The sequence below is a fragment of the Clarias gariepinus genome, chromosome 22, assembly GCF_024256425.1.
Source record: "Clarias gariepinus isolate MV-2021 ecotype Netherlands chromosome 22, CGAR_prim_01v2, whole genome shotgun sequence".
Taxonomy (NCBI): domain Eukaryota; kingdom Metazoa; phylum Chordata; class Actinopteri; order Siluriformes; family Clariidae; genus Clarias; species Clarias gariepinus.
Window position 1 is genome coordinate 25,926,542 of NC_071121.1, and position 25,640 is coordinate 25,952,181.

Below are 25,640 nucleotides of genomic sequence, written 5' to 3' on the forward strand. Positions count from 1 at the left end.
CTGCATCACTTCATCTAACTCACTCCAAAATTTTTCCTTAACCTAGCTTCCACTATTCTTTCCCAAAGCTTAATTGTATGGCTTATCAACTTTATTCCTTTGTAGTTGCCACAGCTCTGCACATCCCCTTGTTCTTGTATATCGGCACTAATACACTTCTCCTCTCCTCTACACTTTTCCATTCTCCTGGGATTCTCTCACTCTTCAAAATCTTGTTAAACAGACTAGTCAGAAACTCTACTGCAACCTCTCCTAAGAACTTTCATACCTCCATAGGTATGTCATCAGGACCAACTGCCTTTTCACTCTTCATATTCTTTAATGCCCCCCTCACCTCACTCTTACTGATTTTTGATACTTCCTGCTCCACAACAGTCATGTCTTTTATTCTTCGTTCTCTTTCATTTTCCTCAATTATCAACTCTTCAAAGTACTCCTTCCATCTTCCCATCACCCTCATGGCACCTATCAGTACATTTTCATCCCTATCTTTAATCAATCTGACATGCCTTCCATCTCTATCTCTTTGCCTCGCCAACCTGTACAGATCCACCTCTCCCTCCTTACTGTCCAACCTAGCATACAAGTCCTCATATGCTCTTTGTTTGGCCTCTGCCTCCACCTTTACCTTACACAGCATCTCCCTGTACTCTTGTCTACTCTCTTCTGTCCTTTTAGTGTCCCACTTCTTCTTAGCTAGCCTCTTTTCCTGTATACACTCCTGGACTTCCTTATTTCACCACCAAAAAGATCGCACCTCCTGACAACCCAGAGCCTGTCTTAACTACGCCCTGAAACTGCACAACATTTTTCTTTTTCAACTTCCACCACTTTATCCTCTGGTCTGCCTTTGTCCTCTTTACCTTCCTCACCACGAGGGTCATTTTACACACCATCATCCTGGGTTGTCTGGCTACACTTTCCCCTACCAACACTTTGCAGTCACTTATCTCTTTTAAATTACAACGACGATGATGTAGTCTACCTAAGTGCTTCTGCCTCCGCTCTTATATGTCATCCTTCGTTCCTCTCTTTTCTGGAAGATAGTATTTACTACTGCTATTTCCATCCTCTTTGCAAAGACCACCACCATCTGTCCTTTTACGTTCCTGTCCTAAAGACAAACCTACCCATCACATTCACATCACCTCTGTTCCCTTTCCCAACATGTCCATTAAAATCTGGACCAATCACCGCTCTCTTACCTCTGGGGATGTTCTGCATTACTTCATCTAACTCACTGCAGAATTTCTCCTTCTCTTCTAACTCACATCCTACCTGTGGGGCATAACCACTAACAACATTGCACATCACACCATCAATTTCTAGCTTCAGACTCATCAACCTGTCTGATACTCTTTTTTCACCTCTAGAAAATTCCTAACAAACTCCTCATTCAGGATAACTCCTAATCCATTTATTTTCCTATCCACGCCATGGTAAAACAACTTGAACCCTTCTCAAAGCTTCTAGCCTTGCTACATTTCCACCTGGTCTCCTGGACACACAGTATATCCACCATACTTCTCTGCATCATATCAACCAACTCTCTTGCCTTCCCTGTCATAGTCCCAACATTTAAAGTCCCTACTGTCAGTCCTAAACGCTTGCCTTTCCTCTTCTCTTTCTGCCTACAAACACACCTTCCTCCTCTCCCTTTTCTACCAACAGAAGCCTAATTTCCACCAGCACCCTGTAGGTCAGCAGCACCGGTGGCAGTCGTTGTTAACTTGGGCCACGAACGATCCGGTATGGAATGCTTAAAATAGTTAATTTTCATTAATGTGTAAATCCATTTCACATCTTAAAATTCATTTCCTCAACATAGAAATATTATGACCATCCCCCCCAAGTCACATGTTTATTAGAAAAGTTACAGGAAGTAATCATGAATTTCATGAAGATCAATAGAAAGGAGAAATGTAAGTTCTGGAAGGCATTTGTAAATTTTTTTAAAGTTTTTAAGATGTTAAAAGACTTAAATCGTAATTTCCTCTGGATGGATGCTAGTTAACCGCCTTTTTAATTTTTTTCATAAATTTGTGCCAAAAATCCAGCTTTGTTACTTATTTAAAAGCAAAAACACAACAAAGGCTTCGACTAAATGGCGTGGAAAAGTGTTTGTTAGCTAGCTAGTTATCTAGCAAATTTTTAGAAACCACTATAAAAATTTGCCAGCTAGCAAAAATACTAGGGGTCGCCACATGAAGCTCTGACCTGAACACAAATTAGCTCAGGTTTTTACGCTCTTCCTGACACACCCCTCCTATTTTATGTGGGCTTGGGAACAACACTGCATCCAGTGGCTGGGGTTAGGGCATTCCACATGGCAAGCGAGAAACCTACCACTGAGCCAAATGCTAATTAACAAGCTAACATTACCATTAAGACACTTAATAGTGGTTAATTTAAATTGATAATTACTAAAAATAAAAAAAAACATAAATTTAAATCTTAATACAGTATGTGAAATTGATTCATGAACTGAAACTGATTTGAGTGATTTCTAAATGATCTGAAACCGAATTTCATGGTGTCCAAATGATCTAAAACTAAATTTTATGTTTTACTTAAAACCTAATACAATGTTTTATGTTTATCAAATGATCTGAAACTAAATGTTTTTTTCCCCTAAATAATCTTATCTCAAACTTTGAGGTTTTAAAATGATCCGGAACTGAACTGTGTGGTTTAAAAATGATCTGAAACTAAATTGTTTTGTTTTCAGGTGATCTGAAACAGAATGCAATTTTTTCCTCAAATGATCTAAAACTAAATGTTGTGGTTTCTAAATGATCTGAAACTGAATTGAATTGTTTTTTAAATGGCCCAAAACAATTTTACCAAATGAAATAAAACTCTCATGTTGTTTTCTGATGATTTATAACTAAAGTATATGGTTTCCTGTTGATTTAAAACATAATTGTGTGGTTTCCAACTCAACTAAAACTAAATTTCATGCTTAAGGCTGTAAGATTGAATGTTTGAAATTTAAAATTAAGTATCTATGTAATCAATTTCCACCCAAAAAGGCTCAGATTCAGTAACTGAACATGTACATGATAAAATGCTCAATGATGCTCAATACGTTGTTCCTAATAAAATTGGCAGAAAATTAAATAAAATGGTAACAAACTGGTAAAAAAAAAAATTATTTAGCCTGATAGACTAATTAGGAAAAATAAAATTAAAGAGAGAGGTCTGAGTGTATGTAGATGGTGTAATCCAGCCTCATGTCTTGTGTTTCTGGGATGCGCTGGGATCAATATGACCCAGACCAGGATAAAGTGCTTCCTAATGGATGAATGTTTTATTGCATTAGGAGATCTACTGTACCTGAAATCTACATTGTGTTTGATCCCAGAGATAAGACTTGGTCCTGAACTCAAATGTTTGCCTTCTCCAGAGGTGAGAAGTGAGCTCATGGTGCCTGCAGAATCACCCTGGAGTGTGTGGGTTAAAGGGAAAAACAAATAAAAAGTGTGTTTTTCTATAATTATATTAATCTTATGGAAAACATTTTGGGGGGACACTTGGAGTGTAGGTGAGGCAACTGAAACAAAAACAAAAGCCCCTGGATATGTAAAGTGGGCCCTGATGTGGAATGCCAAACAGTCCAAAAACACAACAAAGTTGTTGTTCTTTTTTTTTTGAGTTTGATGACACAATGTTGCACTGTGTTTGATGACATTTCCTAGCTGTTATAGCAATGTTGCCAAAGGTCAAATGTTTTTTTTTTTTTAATGACTCCACCTTCGAACCCATGACTTCATCTTTAACTTCTTTTTAAATCACTTCTTCTTTTATCTATAATATACTGTACATCCATGGAAACGTGTTAATGCAAAAACAAAGCAAGGGATGACGATCCATCCCAGGGCATTCAAATGCGTAGGCTGCTTATCTTATCTTTCCTCTTAGGTCACAAACAGTCATTTAAGCATTTTACTGCATCTCATACTGTGTATGGTTGTGTGTGTTTGAATTTTTTTTCTTTTCTTTTTTTTATTGTTTTTTTTGTGCAAGATTTAGTGAAGACAGTACCATGGGTACCAAGAATGTTAAAAAAAAATATGGTAGCAAGGAGAAAAAAGAAGCCACTTTTAGTTTGGTTTTTAAAGCAAATGCCAGCGTCAAGAAGAATCATATCTTAAGGTAGATTAAAGTGAAGTTTAATGTTTATTCATTTCATATTTTACTTATTGTCTAATTGTTTAGATTGTTTTTATGTGCAAAACTATGATCATAGTGTCAGAAAGTGGTTATATTGGTAATATTTTTGGGTGGCTGGAATGGATTATTTGCATTTATATTATTTCCTATGGGAAAATGTGTTTCGCAATACAAATTTTCACCTTCAAAAACTCGCCTCTAGAAGGGATTAAATTTGTATGCAGAAGTACTGCTGTATCCCTAAACACTAACCCCTTAACTTCTCCTAACCCTTGTCTTTAAGGGTATGTTAGGTAAGTGTTCAAGGCTCAACTTTAAAAAAAATTACTACCTATGCTCGTGGCCCCAGAATCTAAGGTAGCTGCACAGAGTAGAGTGACAGGAGGCGCATCCAACTCAAATACACAGTTGTAACTCAGTTTTCTGAATGGGTCGTCACACCAAATTAATATTTCCAACTTTATCTTTTTTAATCAATATTATCAACACTGTTAAAAAAAAAAAAATTAAGGGAACACTTAGTCCCGGTTTGACTTGAACCATGCATACACATATGTGAGAGGTATAATTTTCTCTCAAATAAGGTAAATCTCAACTATTGCACATTTAATCCCTTAAAACTCTAGTGGCACTGATGCATGCCGGCATGGCTGCATAGATCATAGAGGAATTAATAAAGAAAACTTTTCCGGTGTGTGTTAATGGGGAGGCTTCAAACTTCAAACTGTGTAATTGAGTTTTCAGATATGTCACTTACAACGAAAGTTAGCCTTACTTTTAAAAAAGGTTACATTTTTACTGCTACAGGAATGTGGGATTTCTACAAGAATGTAGAACTCACAAATTGAGCATATTACTATTATTTTTTTATGCCATAGAAACAACCGAAAACAACAATTAAAAACACCTGGTCATGTGTATCTGTGCTTTTTCTTTGCCTACTGTATGTGACCCATTTTTCCCCCTCAGTCATGTTTGTATATAGTTGGTTCACATGAATAAAAGTTCAGTTTATCATGATGCATATACTGTAAGGGTGTGCTGAAAAAAAGGATGCGTCACTTCAGGCTGCACATTCTTGTGCTCTGTGTGTGTAAATAATAATAATTTTAAAAAAAACAGCAAAACAAGTAATGGCTAAAGTTTTTAATACAGAGGGTTGTATATGAGACAGTGTTGATAAGTTTTTGGGTTGTTTTGGTGTTTTTTCGGTTGTTTGGGGTTTTTGGGTTGTTTTGGTGTTTTTTGGTTGTTTTGTTTTGGGGTTTCTCGTTTGTTTTGGGGTTTGCATAGAAGACTGTTTTGGGGGTTGCATATGAGACCTTGTTGAATTTTTGTGTTGTTTTGGGTAGTTTGGTGGTTCCCGGTTGTTTGGGGGTTTTGAGTTGTTTTTTGGGGGGTTTGCATATGAGACTGTGGCAATGGATTTTTGGGTTGTTTTTGGCACTTTTTGTCTCCCAGAGTCAGGTCCATTGATTGCGCGCACGGTCTAGGAGAGTCTGACCTCTCGCGCCCACGGAAGCCGTGTCCATGGCAACCCCCAGTGTGAATTCCTCCCGGGAAGAAAATAAGGAGGGAGAGGGGGGGGGGGGGTCAGTGAGAGAGAGAGAGAGAGAGAGAGAGAAATCAGTGTGTGTGTGATCCTTCCTCTCTCTCCTCCCCCTTCCCTCTCTCTCTCTCTCGATCGGAGTTGAACATGAGCAGTGGCGCGCGCTCCAGTGCTCGCGCTCAACCCGGTGCACGCTCCTGTCTCGCGAGCCGGACGCTGTAACGGAGAGGATCCGCGCGCTGGGAATAAGAGCGTCTCCGAGCCTCCGCGCCGAGCTCTCACACCCGGGATAAACAGTCTGAGCCTTTCTTCCGTCCTTATTATTATTTTTTTTTAGTTGTTGTTCGTTCTTCTTCTCCTCTTCTCCGGTGTCCGAGCTCTCCGCGCGCGCTGAGATGTTCCTCCAGGCGGTAGCGCGCGCCTGCGCCGGATTGGTGGCCTGCACCCTGCTCGCCTTTGTCCCGCAGCCGGGAGCCGCATCCCTGACCCGACCCGCACACGGTGAAACTCCCCTCTCTCTCTCTCTCTCTCTCTCTCTCTGTCTCTCTGCGTCTCATCCTCTCTTCCGTGCGCTCGCGTTTGGGCATGAAATTAACGACTGGCACGCGCTCGGTACTGTACACCTTGCAGGTTTGATGAAAAGATGGATTTGCAGTCAATTGTACATCCTTCACATGCATATGTTAGTCCGGTTTATTAATGCATTTAGAAGCATCTCAGGGACTTAATGTATTCCCAGAATGTCTCATCTCTTTTAGAAAACTTTTTTTTTTTTTTTTTTTTTGTTACATGGATCAGTGCAGCAGCAGCCTTACAGAAAGGACTTGCATTTTTTTTTAAAGAAGCCATAAGTGAAATCCATTTGAAAGATGCATTTGAGAAAAATAAGTAATCAGACAAACATTTTGAAACGCCTTCAGTGTGTGTTTTTGCACATGGATCTTCATGCATACCTCTCTTTTATTTGTTAAAAAAAGTTTGAGAGTGCACTGAGCAGTTCTGTGATGCATTTCCCAGTCCATCGACTTCTTCTAAATTAATCTACTAATTATCCTAAGGCACTTAAATGTTTAAGCCTTTAATTGCAGGATAAACTTGCAAATTGCATGATGATTTTTTTTCTTTTTCTGATTTTCTTTTTTTTTTTTTTTCAGTTGCAGCTCTCAGGTCATGCGCGTACATGCATGTAATGTTTTGTTCTCTCGTAGAAAAGCTGTTTATTTAAGTATCTGTCTTAAAAGTAAAAGTGCTTCCAAGCATTTCGTTCTCAATAGCAATCATTTGTGTTTGTAGAGTTGATCCTTTAGATGATGTCACAGTTACAGGCTGCTTTTCCCAAAGCCTTGTTCTCATCTAGAAAGCTTTTCTCAGGGTCACGCTGTATAGATTGCCCTGAATTGCACTTTACAGTACTTTCCTTACTGAACTAGAAACCAGTATATTTCTGTGGATTATGAAGGTTGAAAAACATGCACATTAAATCTTTGCTGCTTTTAAGCATGATACTAATATGAAACTGATGAGATACTTATGAAATGGTGAATTGTTTTATTTTTAGACTGTGCACATGGCGAATGTTCCTACCAAAACATATATTCGTCCACGTTACTGTGTTCAGACACAGGCAGATTTAAAAATCTGTCCCTTTTTTTTCAACAAATAAAATAAATAGCTGATGAATCAGGAATGATTGACAGACACATAGTTGTTTTGAACTCTCTGAGGCTAATTGACCCTCTGGAAGCCCGCCCCCACCTTCCCTCCATCTCATGTTAATCATGTTTTGGCTGGTTCTCTTGTCTCACCTCACTGACACTGCCTTTCCAAACAGATGTTTAAAGGTTTGTTAACCTGAAATAAAACCGAACCAGCATTGCACAAGTATAATGTAGAGTTTTTTTTCCATTGAGAGAGAAAACTGGCTAAAAAAATAATTGTCCAGGAAAAGATTATGTTGAAGTGATAAATTGAAAACTTTATAAGTGCTAATGATGATTAAAATTGTTTGTAGTCAGTACAGAAACAAGGGGAAAAACACTTTGCAGAGAAAATATTGTCCGTGTCGTAATTTTTCATGGTTTCTGCAAAGGACATTAGGAAAGCTTTTTTTTTTTATTGTGTTAAATCCTTTTTTTTTTTTTTTTTTTTTTACTGAAACTGAATATTGCACACATTCTTACCCGTCCACGTTTTCACACTCAGCTTCGGGTTCGCTACTGTATGTCTTTGTATTTTTTTGAGCATTTCTTAAAAAAAGTGTCATTGCTGCTTATTGTGCCTTGAAATTAATTTTGCCATTTTTAAAATTTATTTATTTTAATCCAGATCGGATCCATTTAGATTTTTTTTGTCAAGTACATATGTTGTACATGTAAAGGAATACAAAAAAAATAAATATAAAACATTATACCTAAAATAATAATAATAATAAAAAACTCTAGTGCTAATGTTCAGTTTTAAACTATTTAATGTTGATATAAAAAAAATTAAAGCAAAAAATTATCAAATTAAAATACCTTGAATACGGGTAAGTTTTATCTTTTAATGGTTACTTTAATTTGAGTTAAAACTTAGCTTATTTAGCCTGTCAATACTTTGACACACTTTTAAATTTTCAGATTTTATTTATTGGCAGATATTTATTTAAAATGTTTTACTTTTATTTCTGTAATGTAGTGAAATTGGCCATAAACCAGGACAAGTTCAACTTTGCGTTTAGTGAAAATCGCCTAAAATGATGCAGATATAATCAGGAAAATGATTTGTGGTAAATCAGTCGCGATTTAAATTTAACATTTTAATTTGAAAAAACCTCAAATTGACTGACTCTCTGTAAGGCAGAAGGGTTACCAGAGGTCATGTAGTAACTCTAGGGGAATAGTGTTATTGTATTAATAATAATAATAATAATAATGACATGAAATATTATTAATCGTACAATCATACAAATATTTAGGAATTGTAAAGAATAAAATATACCATAATACTTGAGGATATTTTTTTATATCTGACTATTTACTATTTAAAATTAACAATATATAAAGTAGAAGATTTGAACATCTGTGTAATCAGATTTATTTATTTATTTATTTTTATTGATTCTATGCTGCCTGGCCAAAAAAAAGCCACTCTTTTACAACCTGAGTCCAGGGATTCGTCCGTGCCATCAGGGAAGGAAAAACTCCATATACTGCATGTAATAACCTGGTGATTCAGTACATTCAGGTGGTCAGCTGACTTCATTTTATTGCCACTTAACGTTGCTGAGTCTCGACCTGAGTGACTGAAGGAGCCCCAGATCATAACACTGTCTCCAGAGGCCTGTACAGTGGACACTATGCATGATGGATGCATCGCTTCATGTGCTTCCTTTCTTACCCTGACACACCCATCACTCTGGAATAGGATCAATCTGGACTCATCAGGTCACATGACCTTTTTCCATCACTCCAAAGTCCAGTATTTATGCTCCCTAGCAAACCGAAACCTTTTTTCTGATGAGTCTCAATAACAAGCGGTTTTCTTATGGACACACAGATGTTTAGTCCCAATCCTGTGATTTCTCATCACATTATGTGTGTGTGTGTGTGTGTGTGTGTGTGTATGGAAATGCTCTTTCTTTCATCATGAAACATAGCTCTGGTTTCTACTGTAGATTTTTTAACAAGCAACTTTGCCAAGTCCTCGCCATTTATTCCTTTTTTTCCGATCACATTTATTCCACAGCTTCACGCATTTACGGGCTACACCACCCTGTTTAACTCCGCAATGATAGCAGTTCACACTCATCAGTGTAGTTGAAGCAGAGATTTTTGGAAATTATGTGTAACGTGTGTGTGTGTGTGTTTAAATAACAGAGGGCACTTCTTCTGCAGGAAAAGATTTTCTTAAAGTTTTCATCAACCTGCGCTCAACTTCCAATTTGTTCTTTGCAGTAAGATGGAATTTATGAATGAGAATAAGCAGAATCGTGTGTGTGTGTGTGTGTGTGTGTGTGTGGTGTGGTGGGGGTAACATGTTGAAGTTTCACACTCGGATACACAAAAAAAGCTGTCCCCTGAGCGGCTGACAGGGACGGAGCGTGCGTGTATGTATGTGTGTGTGTGTGTGTGTGTGTGAAGGGGGGGGGGGCTGTTTGCATCTTGGGTGGTCTACTTCCCATTGTGGGAAAACTCAATATTTACATTTTGCAATTTGAACCACTTTTCCTCTTTTTCGTTTTCCACAACATCCACCGCGCTCAGTACGAGGCCATGTGACGACGTTAGCGCCGCTCTGGTGTTTGGCCGACGTGGGCCGACGTGAGCACCTGCTTACCGGTGCTGATCTGATCTGTTTGCGTGTGTGTGTGTGTGTGTGCTCATTTTTGTAGTTCGTTATCTGAAAGTTTTGACCTAACATCCCAAAAAAAGTATAAAAGAAACGTCTGAGAAACACGTCTCGGAGACGTACACCTCTGATGGGGTCGGGTCACATGGTTCAACCAAGGGGTGGTGTTGTCGATATTGTAAAACAGCATATTAAAGGAGCAATTAGTGATTTTTACAGTTTCTCATCTTTAGGATCTTGATCAGGAAAGCGTGTAATCATTGGTGTGTTAAAGTTTTCTGTAAATAAATGTTTAGTTACTGCTGATTGAAGAAGTCTCAAGTGTCCGAGCTTTGTAATTTTCCAGGCGCGGAAAAGGCTTCAAGCTATCTCTTGTAAGTTTAAAGAACGCAGATTAAAGACAGACTGGTAAGGGAACGACTGTTTATAGCTGCAGTAACAAAATGATATGAAGGATGGACGTCCACCATCTCATTAAAAAGTACTTTGGACAACTTTTGGACGTGCCGTTAGTAGAAACTCTGCCTTATCTCCCTTCATGGTTGTTGATGGTTTTTAACTTATAGCATGACCTTAAGATGCGTAGTTTTTCTACCTGGAAACACATCTGCATGCAAATGCTTGAACACAACTGCCTGGGAATGTTATTTTTTTCCCTTCCGTCCAGCTGTGGACAGGTTCTCAGTGCTTCCTGCTTACTCGTGTCTCCGGAAAGACCCTGATAACGTAGTTGGAAAAGATGTTTATAAGGAGTCAGATTAGATACGGGACGGATCGCCTGACGCGGCGCCACGGCAACTGCCGGCGACTATGTGTCACGCTGCAGCGGTGTGCGTTGGCGTAACCTCTGGTCCGTCTCCCGGCCTACCCCGAGACCGGCACGGAACGGACGACAGCGAGCCTGAAAGTGCTAGAAAGGCTCGGAGACAAAGACAGATGCACAGACACCGAGTGAGACGTAGCTGAGGCTCGACAGGATGCTTTCTGTGTGGGAACTGAAGCCGGTGGCCTGATTCAGGCGTGCCAGAGAGCACGGAAAAGGCCAAGCTGGTACTGCAGACTCCCACGGAGAGGGGAGGGGATGGCCGAATACAACTTCACTCCCTCTTTATTCCGCCTGGGGGTTTGTTTGCTTTGTCTTGCCTTTCACTCGATGAAGTTGCCCTGTTCTTTTGTCAGCGTGAGCAATGGCCTTGTACGCGGCCGAGATCTCCGCTGCAGCTTCTCGTGAACGTAAATATTTTAGGATTTTCATGCCTGCTTATGAGGAAGAAATGATGAATCACGCTTTGCTAAGAGGTTATTACCGTATTTATGTTTTTTTAAAATTATTATTTATCCAAAAATCATGTTTTTTTTGCAGTCTAAACCTTTTTAACTGTAGAGTAAATTCCACAGATAACTCAGCAGTGATGTGTTTCATGCTTTCCGGTCCTGAGGTTTGGATTAAACCCATGTAATCACTCTAGATAATAACTATAGGAACTCAATAACAAATATACAGTAGATGATCCTGTCACTATTTTTTTTCCTTAAGTCAGACCCCCTGATTATGCCTCATGTAGCATTTTAAAAGCTTTTAGATGCTAACAGATTGGACACACGTGCTAAGTGATTTTTTGTTTTATGTTAAATGGCCGGATATCATGACTGGCGATTATCCAAAAATCCGAACCGCTAAACTACACTTATTCGAAACATGTGCATTACTAGGAGACGGTGATAGTAAAATAAACACTCGGTCGGTTCAAGGCTAACTGCAATTGCATGCCGTTTTTTTTTTTCTCGCCTTTTGGGTCGTGGTAGGGCTTTGAACTAAAACCTTGTCCGTCACTGGCTGCACACACACACACACACACACACACAAACATATACTGTACACTCACATACTTCTGTAAGTACTCTTTCTGTGCATTTTCATCAGATATTAATAACCAAGGGCTGGTTTGAACTTTGGCAGCAGTACTACTCCATGTCATCTCATATAAAATAAATAAATAAATACAATTTTAATCAGGAAAAATAGTTTGCTACAACTTGTACCTTGTTCAGCAAGTAGACAGCAGGTGGTAATCTCTAGAATTTGGTATACCTTTACATTAGGACAAATCAAGATGGGCAAACGATTAAGTACGATTACACTAAATAAGACATGTAATGATAAATGTAACCTTTTGTTACAGAAACAAATGTGCCGAATTAAAGCTATAGCATCTACATCGCACTTGGAGAGTACTACAGATGGGGGAATAAATATTTAGTGATCTATCATTATTCTTTTGCATAGCAGTTCAAAATCATGTCAATGGCTTGACACAGAATAAATTTTTACACATTTTTCTTTTATATATTTGTTTGTGTTGTTTATGCAGTTCCTCTATAATCCTACAGGTGGTAGTACTCTAAACTATTCACACATTATTATTTGCTAAGTTTGTTTAAAATTGTAATAAACTTGTAATTAACTTATCGGGATATTTGTAAAGTCATGATACTAACAGAATCACAATACAGATCGGATTGGCACCTAGGTATCGTGTTCGTATCTGGTGGTCCATAGTGATTATTATTATTATTATTATTATTATTATTATTATTTATTAATTTTTTTTTTTTAATGGATAATAGAAAGTGAGTGCACAATGCCTTTTTAGGCAAAATATTTAATTTTATTTTAGAATAAAATGCTGAAATCAGGTCCCAATTCCAATCCCAAAAGTTTAGGAAAAGTCCCAGAGCGCTTGAACTTCTCTCGCTCCGTCAGAAAGCTGCTGGTGCATATTTGAGGTGGCAGTTGTAAAGTTTATGGTTGACCGCGTGGTAAACTGTCCAGTGCGACCAGGCTCGGCTAAAGAGGCGAAACGGCAAAGTGAAGAAAAACTGTCGCATCTCAGACAAAAGCATTCCAATGGTCTTAAAGAGAGAGAGAGCTTCAATCGCATTTTTCTGAGACACTCAAAACACTCTTTCTCGCTCACTTCCTGTTCATGTCCTCGGCCCGTCACTTAGCGCACTGCATCTAACAGCAGGTTCATTAAAAACTAAACAAATCCCGCCCAACCTTTGATTTAATTTACAATTAAAAAAATGTAAAGTTAGTTTGATGACTTGGATGTTTAAAATTTAATGGTTACAGCACAACTTTGACTGTAGCTAAAGGACATTACCTACCAAAGATTACCAACCCGGTGAAGAACACAGTAGACAAGCGATAATACTGTGTGGTGTTTCACCATGTGTACACATCAGCAAGCTTTAATACACACTGTAGTACTGTATGTATTTAATAATGCAAGTTAGACTTCTCCAAAATTGTTGAAATAAAATGTTCAAATAAGGTCAATCCAGTTCCTTTTTATGCTAGGCTTTGTATTAGCTTTGTTAGCAGACTAGCAGCACAGGCAAACCGCCCTATCTACACACACCTACTGTATACCTACATATCTACAGATTTCTTTCCTTAACCAAAACATCAAAGATTAAAAAAAAAAAAAAAATTTAATTGTTTTTGTGATTTGCATGTTTTGTACGAAGCTTGCTTTAGTTGTTAGCAGATTGTTGTTAGCCGCACAAGCTAACTGTATTAGCTACAAATACGACTACAGAATTTTTCTACAGAACTTTAATAAGAGGTTGTGAATATTTACTTTATGTATATACTGTATAGAAATATAAGACACGATAGCAATTCTACATTTAATTTAAAGTCAAAGTGTAATCACAAGTAGGAGCTAAAGGTGTGACAGTGTCAGGAAAAATGCCGGATCCCACATGCTATAGGGTCAGACTGAGGAATCTTTTACGGAGAGTTGATTATACATTATTTATCACTACTTCTATCAGGTTTTGTCATAACTACAAATGTTGTTCAAGCCAAACAGGAACTTGTGATAACATTTCTGGTGAATGAAGGCATAAAAGTGATTGACGTTTGCAATAAAACTTCAAGCACAAGACGGTGATCAGACTCTTAGCCGCGGTAAAATGTGAACGGTGTAAACTTTTTAAAGAATTCCGTACATCCGTGAACGTTCAGCGAGTGGAACGCCTGATCCTTGAAAATTCCACATATAACTTGTCGCCAGCTTGCGGAAAAGACACATCTGTCTGTGTGAACTGCACACACAATCATTCACCAACATCACTTGCACAGTACAGGAGATCAACTGGGAGTTATTGCCACATCCCCCTTATACAGTCCTAAACCTCGCTCCAAGCCATTTCCACATTTTGGTGCATTAAAGGAGTTCCTGGGAGGCCAGCGTTTCAGACGCGAAGCAGGCAGTCCAAACATGGCTCAGAAAACTGTCTATATTGATGGTGTCCAAGCACTAGTGAAACACTAAGATGAGTGTATTAGTGTAGCAGGGGATTATATAGAGAACTAAAGGCAGTTTTTATTTGCTTAACTGTTATTCCTCACAATTAAAAGTCCCAGTTTGACGTGAACGCTCCCTAAATTTGAGCAAATCTAATCTGTTTAATACAGGAATACTGTTGTGTATATACAGGTGCACACTTTATGATGTGAAGTGCAGCTAGCAGGCTAAACTGTTACAAGATTAAAATTTTGTTCTTGTCGATGCATTTTGTCCACTTGACACTAGGAGGCACTTTTTTGTTAATGAAGCTTTCTGAGCAAGTCACACAATAAAACAATAAATACCATATACACACGCTTTTAAAGTGGGATCTGTGACATGACGCATATTCAGTGGTGGAAATAATTGCAATTTATTATTATCGTTATTAGATTATAATATTAATTCATGGGAAGTTCTGTTAGCTTGTTTGACTGCTCACTGGAGGCGAATAATTAAATTATTCATTATTTATTCTAAATAATGTCAGCTTGTAAAAAATTGATGTGAGAGTTGTAAAAAACAAATGTGTTATGAGAGTAAAAATTATATAGCTTTAATAAAAAAGCAAATTAATATAATTAACTTGAATTTATAATAATTCATAAATGAATTATGTTACTAAGTTGTTTGTTTCATTTTTTTAAGTCTCAGACAACCCCTGATTATGTGTAACTTACACTGCGGGGAAAAAAAAATACCCCAGGTTTTTTTTTTTAAACATACAAGTTATGGCTTGCACGGTGTCTTAGCCACTGCAGGAGAAACTCATACGTGTTACAGTTTCCCTTCATTCCTCATGTGGCCACGGACGTTCGCGTGTGGCTGTAAAATCCCGAGTGTGTCCGACAGCCTGCTATTTTCAGGACCTCGTCAAGGTCTGCTAGATGAGCCTCTTATTTCGCTCTTTTACTGCGATTCGTGTCCAGCCTTCTCCGTGACCCCGAAACTGTAATCCATAAACATCGGCACTAAAAATAAACACTGTGGGAAGTTATTTTAGGAAATTTCATGGCTGTAAGGTCTACCCTGTTCAATTATCCACTCTGGGAGGAAAAAGAAGTAAGAAATAAACCACTTTAGGATGTGCAGTTATGGGAATTAATCAACGAGAGGATCAGGTGGAAAGAAGCGGAGCTACTGTTACTGTTTTTTATTAATTATGGAATGACACATTAGACAATACATTGACACTTATTTTAAGCTGCATTTCTTGTTTTATACTGTATATATAGCAAGAATTGGAAGTTATACACTGTTTGTTACATCACTCACATTGGAGACTCCTTCCAAAAATCCTTAAAATGTCTCAATATGAGAAAATCTTTGCAGTAAACCACTTTTTTTTTTTGTAACCATTTCATGTTAAACAAAATGTCAAATTCAAGTCCCTGACATTGTTTTTTTTTTTTTAACACCTTCTGAGCCATCAGGATCAATGTTGTGGTATAAACAGTTGCTGAGACCGTATACAGTACAATAATTATGATGAAATCGTTTTCTTTCATACTGGTGGAAGTTAACTAAAGTGGAAGTAAATTTACTTTGTTCCTTTAAGTGCATATATCATGTACTTTACTTGCGTAGTTTTATTAGAAAATCTTTTTTTTCTTTTACTCCACTACATCCTGCAGCAAATATCAGCAACTTGTACTTCACTACATTTCTAAATGGAATTGCATATAGAGTAGTATTGGATCAGGAATATCGCCACATTCTGACTATTATGTGCAATTGTGTTGGCATTTGCTTTCCCTTCATAAAATGCTTAACAATGAAGCAGGTGTTTAAAATAAGAATCGGAGCCAGTTTGCATACATTTAGGGGGGAAAAGGTATGTTTACAGTCCGGAAGCAGAGCGAAAGAGAGAGAGTTTTACTAGGTCTTAAAGACTACATTGAGGTAGTACAAGGCTCTGTACTTTAATACTGACTCGGTAGCCAAATTAAGTACATTTGAAGGTGAGTACGTTTGTACTTTTGCTTAAGTATAATTGTAAATGGTGGACTTCTACTTTTACTTCAGCAATATTTTACCTAGGGTATGCTTACTTTTACTCAAGTCCAGGATTTGTGTAACCAATATCGCACCACCTGCTTCATCCTTTATCTGCCCCATTTTCTTAATAAAGATATTCATGTTCATGTGCGTGTGTGAGTGTGTATATGTGTGTGTATTATCAGTACGGGCAGTATTTCGAGCTGTTGTACCGATCTCAAGAAAAACACAGGCTCTCTTGCGAACTCCGAGGTTGTGCTGATAGCCCGACTCCTGTTACAGTCACACACTCGACTCTGCCAGAGAAAACTGCTCGCTCTTACTGCACGTTCTGCCTCCCAGGACCCAGTGTTTTCATCCTGCCGGACCCAGTGCTTAACCCCACATTGATTATACGCAGAAAAATTCCTCAGCACTTTGTGTTTTGTATAAGCCACCCTGAACTGATTAACTCAGTGTGTGTGTCCCTTAGTGGCGTAAAATTTTTCGCAGTTGTTGACATGGTGAGGTTTTTTTTTTTACATGTTGGGATCAGGGACGGCTCTGTGGTTGAGGAATTGGACTACTGATCGAAAGGTCTCCGGTTTAAACCCCAGCACCACCAAGTTGACACTATTGGGTCCCTGAGAAAGGCCCTTAACACTCAATTGCTTAGATGAGAATGAATGCAAGTCGTGCCAGAAAGGGGTGTCTGGCTAATGCTAAAATGTAAATGTTTTCTGTGAAGGCATGTCGATATAACATTTCTGGAAGGAGTCTCTAGTGTCAGCCGTATGTTTTCTGGCATCTTTATGATGTTTTGCATTAAACTTTTTAAATTACAGGGGACCTATTGTGCAATATCCACTTTTTAGTGACTTTTAGACATTTAAATGGGTCTCCAGTGCATTACCTGCTATGTAATCTATTTTTGTATTGCCCGAGACAATTCACTTTGATTTTTTCCATGTTTACTATGATTTTTGATTTTTTCCATGTTTACTATGTACTGTAGCGTGGACAATCCCTGGTTCCACACACTAAGTAGTTTCCTTGATCAGGTGTTAGAGAGGGATTTGGGATTCAGTCGTGTGTTAGCTTGTGATGCTAGTTAGCTTTGAAGCTGGTCTCCCCTCTTTCTAGTACTGCAGAGTGATACATATATCAAATCCCAAAATTATAACCATTGCACAACCACATAAGTAATATTATATAAAGATGATGGAAAATAGCATGAAGGTCAAGGTATGACCTGCTTACAAGCTAACGCTTTGTCAAGACCAATAAAAAACGGCATTTGTTGAGGGTGCGTGACCCGAAAAATCATACTAATCAATAAACATGGAACATACTGGCTCGTAATTGCAAACCTGCATAATTCAAATGCTGTGCTGCACGCTGAGATTCACTTTGAGCATGTGCAGTACCTGCCTCAGGGATAGGCTTTTTTAATTTCCTCAGCCTTCTTCTGTCTGTTGTGGTGCTCTATCCGGAATTCTTGGAAAAAACTCGGTTCAATGTATTCACTCGCTTGTTTCTTTTTTTTTCTTCTTCTTTTTCTTTTTCAAGGCAGCTTGACAAACAAATTCCTGAAAGGATCCCAGATATACACAAAAACACACGCACATGCGCACGCATGGACAGCCTGATTTGTCAACCCAGTAAACGTTCATGAAGGTTTCGGTCACTTTCTCAACATCCACATGTGAGGGGTTCATTGTTCGCCTCATCCTCTGCCTGTTCCTCATTAGCCCCTCTGAAAGACGCTTGTAATACACGTGTTCTGGCTTGCACTGGGGGAGAAAAAAATGCTCCAGAAAAGCGGCATTTCTACAGGCAAACAAGTGCTGAGAGCTTCTTGTTCATCGACCACATGTTAGAAGTCATGAGCATCACTTTTGGTTTCCAGGCTCAACATCTGACTCGCCCTGTTCGTATTAACTCTACAGGGTACATTGTGGGTGTTCTGATGGTTTTCCTATCTAGAGGGGAAACTTTTATCCAATCAGATAGCGCTAATGTAGGTGCTGTCGTCCTGCCCGCCCTTGGCGTCTACATCAGTATCTAATTAGCGTGCTAATTACACTTTTATTAAAACAACGTGATTGCTATATGATAGGAAATAATTTATCATAAATGGTTCACGTGATTGAAACATGAACTTTGTGGAAAATAAATCATAAATTATAAAGTAAATGAATCACGTGAAACCGAATGAATCAAGGGATAAATAAATTAATCAGTTGAAAATTAATTTGACGGTAAACGAGTTATTCAGAAAAGAATCACATGAAAATAATGTGTCTGGTGGAAAAATCAAAATGTGAATTAAACAGAATCGCATGCTAAAAATCCGATTAATCGAATACAACTGCACAGGGAAAAGTACCAAAACGTATACATTAAAATTGTGTAAATTTTCGTTTCGATTTCATCTTTGTGTAAGAGTTGATGTAATTTACCTTTTTTTTTTTTTTATTATTTTCATTTTTTAAAATCTGATTATCTTTAACGTATAACTTTATGAGACTTCATGGGTTCACGGGTTAAAGAGAAACATCACATGGCTCCGCGGGCCATCGAGGATGGATGTGTGTTGCTGCGCGGTTTAATGTGTGTGTTTACAGACTGTGAGTGTTTACATTCCGAGGCGCTGTAGTACATGAATGAAAGGAAATGCTTTATTCTGCTTAGCGAAGAGCAGAAAACACTCCGAGTATTCAACTGTAGGACGACCGAACAGCGCTCCGTGACGGCTAAACGCATGCTGAGGACTTTTAGAGCAGCGATGTGAAAAGCAGAGGAGCCGTGCGAATCTTCGCCTGATCCGCTAACCATTCCATGACAGGCTTGATGTCACAAAGGAGTTTGAAACGACTACCAACTGTGGACTCCGTGACCCCAAATACGTCCTGAACTGTGTAAACATGATGCCTGTACTTTTTTTTTATTTATTCATCGTTTCAATGAAGACTAGCATTATTAGATTTATTAGCGTTTACGTAACGCTAGCTGACCTCTTGTTCATTCAGTATTAACAGTGTTAGTGTTTTGTGGTGGGGAAACTCCTCTAAAGCCAATACAGCCTATAAAGGTCTCATTCGTAAGCGTGTGGTTTCTGCAGCCGCCACCGCTATATATCACATCTTTCATGTTAGGCTACTGAATCTACCTGTTTGCTATAAAACATCCGGAATGGAGCCAGCTATTTCTGAAATGTTAATTTTTAGCATATAATATAGTGCACTGTGTGGCATTTGAACCCTTCTTCTGTACAGCTTGCAGCCTTGATCACACAGACCCAGTCATTTTATGGTTTGCTCCTACAGGAAACGCCTAAAAATATCAGGCTAACACTCTTGCTGTAATTGCCATGTTGGCCCCTCTTAAAGTCGCTTTAGTAACTAGCAGAAAACAGCAGAGTGGGAGGCTAATTGGCACCTGCGGAGAGCAGCGAGAGAGCAGCGAGAGAGAGAGAACGAGAGAGCGAGAGAGAGAGCAAGAGCCCGGTAGCCTCAGTTCCCCCGAGTGTGTCGTAAAAGGAGCAGCATCAGACTTGTGCTAAAAGAGTCGGCCGGCCTTTATTTAAGACAAAAAGCTTTTCTCGACATTTGAAAAACGGTTCCTTTTAGCCAGGAATGTAGCATTGTTGTATTGCTGCCATCGCTACGTTTTTTTTTTTTTTTTACATTGCTACAGTGCCAGAAACCTCGTTTGTACTGATAGTACAGACTTGCTCTTACTAATAATACAAAAAGTAACAATGCAGATGCTGCTAATGGCATAAACTAAAAATAATGGTGCCATCTAGTACGGTACAATCCAGTAATTGTAGTAACCTACAAGTTACATAGTTGGGTGATCTAGTATTATTAGTAGTATAAAGGATACTGATAGTACACACTAGTGTCAAAACGATACAAACTAATAATCTACTAGTCATACAGAACACGCTATGTCACCAATTAGTGATACTTATGGTACAGAAGATTCTAATAGAGGAAACCATTTCTGTTAGAGCGAACAAGCACAGGGAGAACACGCAAACCCCATGTACACAGAGACAGGAATCGAACCCGGACCCTGGTGGTGCAAGGCGACAATGCTAAACCACTACACCATCGTGGCGTCCAGGGGTAATACTAATGTTACAGAAAGATCAAGATACAAAATGGTACCTTTTTATAGTTACATATAGCAGTTTAAATAGTAATCACAATTTAATCCAATTGTGCAGCTCTTTTTAAGTACTAAAGATACTTAAGGCTTAAACTTCAGAATAAATGGTACAAAACATTGACAATTAACAAAAACTTGCTAGTACTAATGGTTTAAAAGTTATGGCTGTAACAAAGGTACTAGCAAACTAGCATCAACGATACTTATGAAATACTTGGGAAATACTACCTTTTTTGTTTTTTACTATCTAGTAGTTTTTTTAGTAAAAAATTTAATTCAACAGAACCATTTTAAAAGTCGAGAGGTACAAAAGAAAATTAGCACTCGGTTTCCCGATGAATGATCTCGGTCCAATGTGTTTAGAATTTCTGTTTGTGTGCCTCAACAATAAAACCTTCCAGCTTTGAAACTTGAAACGTGTTATTAAACTTTGATCAGCGCTTCAACCAATTACTTAATTAGAAAAGTAAACACGGGCGTTTCCCCAGGTCTTTGTAGCTCCGGAGTTGTCTGGTCGATATTCTGAAGCTCCATTGTTTACGGATTTCAGCGTAGCTTATGGCGACAGACACGGAGACGTGTTTTTGCGCATTTCCCTGTCATCTCTCCTGCCTGGTTATGTTAAAGACCTCCACAGGCGTACTGGTAACATTCCAACACCGAGTCGTGATGAGTGGAGCTTCCTTGGTTAAAATGCTTCTGGTAATCCTCTCAAAGCCCTACATGAGATGATTCATGTCCTGTTCTTCATGCTAATGCAGCAGTCATGTCTTGAACTTGACGCATCATTTCCCATTAAGTCCTCTGAAGTTTTTTTTTTTTTCTTTTTTCCTTTTTTTTTTTTATTCTTCACACTTGGATGTTTTTAAGTCAGGGCTTTGGCAATTTTTCCTGAACTGTCGTCTGCTGGAAACGCCTCCGGGAACGCAGACAACAATTAGGCGATTTTGTCGAGGATATCAGCCTTCATCCACTCGGAGGTTGTCGAAAGGAATCCTATCTTCATTAAAGACCCTTCTCTGCCTGAGCTTGTATCGAACCTCACACCAAGGCGCACAGCGTCTAGCGGTTTTTTTTCTTTTCTGTTTTTAAGTTTGCCGTTGAATACTCGGGGATTTAGCAGCCCTTTATGTGAGGTACGTTTGTTCTCCGAGGAACAAATGGCATCTTGAGTTGATCAGCTGTGTATTTCTTTAATAATAAATAGGGTTTCGAACAAATAAACCTCTTTTCCCATTGTTGCAGTTTGACGAATTAAGTGGAGGAATTTGTTCCCATTACTGTAATAACCAGGATCTGAAAAACAAATTGCATAATCATTAGACCACTAAGGGGCATGGTGTTATAGGAAAATCAATCAACAAGCAAGCACATCCTACAAGTTAGTTCATGGTATCACTTATCACTGAAGACTCCTTCCAACAACACCAAAAAAAAAAAAAAAAACATTAAATGGACATTAAGTGTTTACAAAAAACGTCTTCATATCAGCAATATATGTATATAATATATATAAAAATATTTTTAATGTATTTATTATTAGCTTACTATGAAAATGACTATAGAAATGAAGAAACTAATCGAGAATTAAACAGTGCTGTGGTGTTAAAAAAAAATGTAATGTTGAATTACTCACTAGAGCTGTGGGATTTTTTTGATTATGCAGTTTAATCAATCTTTTGTTGATTATTTAAAATAATTGAGTCGATGGGTCAGTGCTCTGATTAATTCCCTAAATCAGCTTAAATTGTTTGCAAATAGTCACATTTTGTTTCTTCTTTTGAGTGTGTTGAGTGGTTGGTGCATCGGAGTGAAGTTTTTGAAAAAAAAAATACATTGACATTTAAATCGATCAGAAACACAAGTTACGCAGAATTTCAAAGTTTGTTAGATACTTTCAGTAGTTTTTGATACAAAGAAATAAAACTGAAATAAATCAATATTAAAATGCCCCAAAAAATAGAATTTAACTGAAAATCTACCTGCGACTCACAGCTCGGCGTCTTTATGCTTGCCATGAGCTCTGTTACTCAATATCGTTTTTTTTTTTTTTTTTTGCTTGTCACACTGTCCTGTGCTGTTTATCATATATTATATTTTATTTATTTATTTATTTTTTATTTTTGGGGATTTCTTTTCAGATTTTCTCCCTAATTTAGTCATAGCCAATTCCTCCCCGTCACTAGGGGGCTCCCACATTAAGACTACTACTACCATTCAGCCGGGAGGGCGAAGACTATCACGTGTTTCCTCTGAACAGCGTGACGTCAGCCGACCGCATCTTTTCGAACTGCGCACCGTTAGGGGCGGAGTAACACACTCGGAGGAAAGTGCTAGCCGCTACTTCCGCGTGCGTGAGCTCACAGACGCCCCTGATTGGCTGTAGAGCCGTGATTAATGTGGAAGCACAAGGTACCTCTTATCCCTCAACCCTGAGAGAGCTCGGCCAATCAGCTCTCTCTAGACCTCCAGCTGCGAGAGGTAACAGCATCACCCAAGATCGAACCAGCGATCTCCGGATGATAGGGCGAGCGCTTTACCACTGCGCCACTCGGAGGCCCATATATCATATTTTAAAGGTTGCCACAGTATCCGACTGCACAGCTGGCCGTATCGTTACACACTCCCGTACTCTCCTTAACCCCGAAAAACTGTAAATACTCATTTTCCTTGTTTTTTTTTTTTTCTTAGCGTAACAACTCTGAACATCAGGGAGAAAACAAAATCAGAAATGTGCATGCGCTGTTATATTCTAGCATTTCTTAGGAACGTCACACACGATAGTGTAGTGAAAAAGGAAAAAAATCAAAGCCCATCTTTTCTGTCCTCTTTGCGAAGCAGACGCCTCTGTGGTGTTTCCTCTCTTAAGAGCTTCATCTGGATCTGTTACTGCTGTGAGCACTTTTATAAGGTGGTGAAAAGAGAGCAGTGCTTGTGTTGATGTTCTGCCATCTCTCTGCACGCACGCACGCACACACACACACACACACACACACACACACACACACACACACACACACACACACGCAGAACGGTCCGGTGATTCATCTGTTAGCAGAACGCTCTCATTTCAACACCCTCTCTGGGTTTCACAGCAGACTGCCTCTCTCCTTCAGAGGCTCTGCGGCTTTCCCTCCGTGTCATTAAGCTCAATCAGGAGGCCTGTAAAAAGCTCCACAGATGCCTTCGTCCCTCCGCTGGCTTCCCACCGAGCCGTTCTTCACTCGCTCACTCCAGTTATGTCCTCGTCAACCTTCGTCTTCCTCGCTGGCTTAGAAATAAAAGCGTCCAATATTTGTTAGAAATAATCAATTAAACCGGATCCGTTTATTAGTAATAAAGTAAATAATATTGTTTTACTAAAAAAAAAAAATACATTGATTCTTTACGCAAGGGCTTTACATTCATGTAGACTGATTTAAAAAGTCTGTTTTCAGGAAGGAGTCTCCAGTGTCAGAGGTTTGTAGCAGTATTTTAAAATCTTCAGGACAGTAGTGTGTGTGTGTGTGTGTGTGTGTGTGTGTGTGTGTGTGTGTGTGTTTTCTTGGTAACACGTTTTTTTTGGTGTCTTTAAGCTTCAATAGAGATAAAAGCTGTGATGTAAGTAGTAAAGAATAAAGATTTTGTAGACACCAGGTTCTCCCTCTGCTGGTCCAGATGTGCAATAATCTCCTTCCATCTCCGTCTCAAAGTTCCTCAGAGTTCCTGTAAGTTCTTCCAAGACAGTTCCTTGTCTCTAGAAGCTGTGTGTGAGCTGACCATGCTTCTTTTACAAGCTCCTCCATTCACACACAGTGCACTCCTTCATTAACTTCAGGAAAAGGTTAGGGGGGGGGGCAGATGGGCAGGAAGGCGAGCGGGGGGGCGGGGGGGCAGATCAGATGTTGACGTCTGCGTTTCATCGACAATCTTTTTTTTTTTAGCCAGCCTGCACGTCGCCTAATAGCCCTGTGTGACAAGCTGTCAGTGTACACACCTTCACAAACACACCGCACACACACACACACACACACATACACAGACACGTGCACACAAGCAGAATATCCTTAACACACATTTTCCCACTTTTTCTTCCATTGTAGTGTTGTCTGTTCCTCTCTCCCTTTGTGTTTTCTCTTGTCTCCTATCTCTCTATCTTTTTCTGTATGTCTTTCTCTCCTTGTTTCTGTCTCCTTCTGTCTCTCTTTCACACACCCTCTCTCTTTCTGTTCATCTCTGTTTACTCCTTATATTTCCCTGCTTTCTCTCTCTCTCTCTCTATCTCTCTCTCTCTCTCTCTTTTTCTTCTAAGTGCACTATTTCTTTTATCTATGCAAAAGGAGAAGAGGTGTCCATGCGTGCATGCATGTGTGTGTCTGTGTGCATGTGTTCGTGCATGCGCGCGCTCGTCTGTGTGTGTGTACGTGTGGGTAAACACTAAGGGTCTCTGCGCTCTGAGTAAACACTGCCCCGTGTTTGATCTGAATACCTTTTTAAAGTAGTCGGTGCCTAAATATACCCGAGTGGGGCAATACGGAGGGCAGGAACAGCAACCTGGCACCTCATCAATACACACACATACTGTACACACACACACACACACACACACAAAACAAACAAACTTTGATTTATTTTTTTCAAGAGCCCAGAGTTCAAACTGTTTTGTACGACTGATGTAGATTAAAACGTTTCTGAAAATCCGGAACATGAGCGGAGCAGCACTGGGGCTGAGGAGGTCACGCTCTCCTCTCCTACACTAGTGTAGTTCTTCATCCATCCATCCGGCTGTCCAGTTATCTATATGTCAGTTTCTGATTATCCATGCTTCTATCCATCCATCCATCCATCCATCCATCAATCTATCATAGGTCCACATTGTGGATGATCTCCTTTGCAGTCTTACTTGTCGTTGTTACTGTGGGCCCCTCAGGGCTGGACAATGTGATGATATGGTGATAAATTCATCACGATACACCTTCACTATACTCCTGCTAGTTTTCATCATTTTATATTCCCAAATATTCCGCATTTACTAAATCAATTATTTATCTTTTTAAAGGAATGTTAATCTGAAAATTCAATTTTATAACAAT

At 38.9% G+C, this 25,640-nt stretch overlaps 1 protein-coding gene across 3 annotated transcripts in view; it reads left to right on the forward strand.

Moving 5' to 3' along the window:
- Positions 1 to 5,901: 5,901 nt before the first annotated feature.
- The window catches only part of scube3 (signal peptide, CUB domain, EGF-like 3), a 90,503-nt gene continuing 70,764 nt past the window's right edge, over positions 5,902 to 25,640 (forward strand). For all 3 annotated transcript variants that reach the window (XM_053483155.1, XM_053483156.1, XM_053483157.1), the window contains exon 1: positions 5,902 to 6,223. In XM_053483155.1, the coding sequence (XP_053339130.1) occupies positions 6,118 to 6,223 (106 nt within the window). In that variant the 5' untranslated portion in view covers positions 5,902 to 6,117. The remainder of the gene's footprint in view (positions 6,224 to 25,640) is intronic.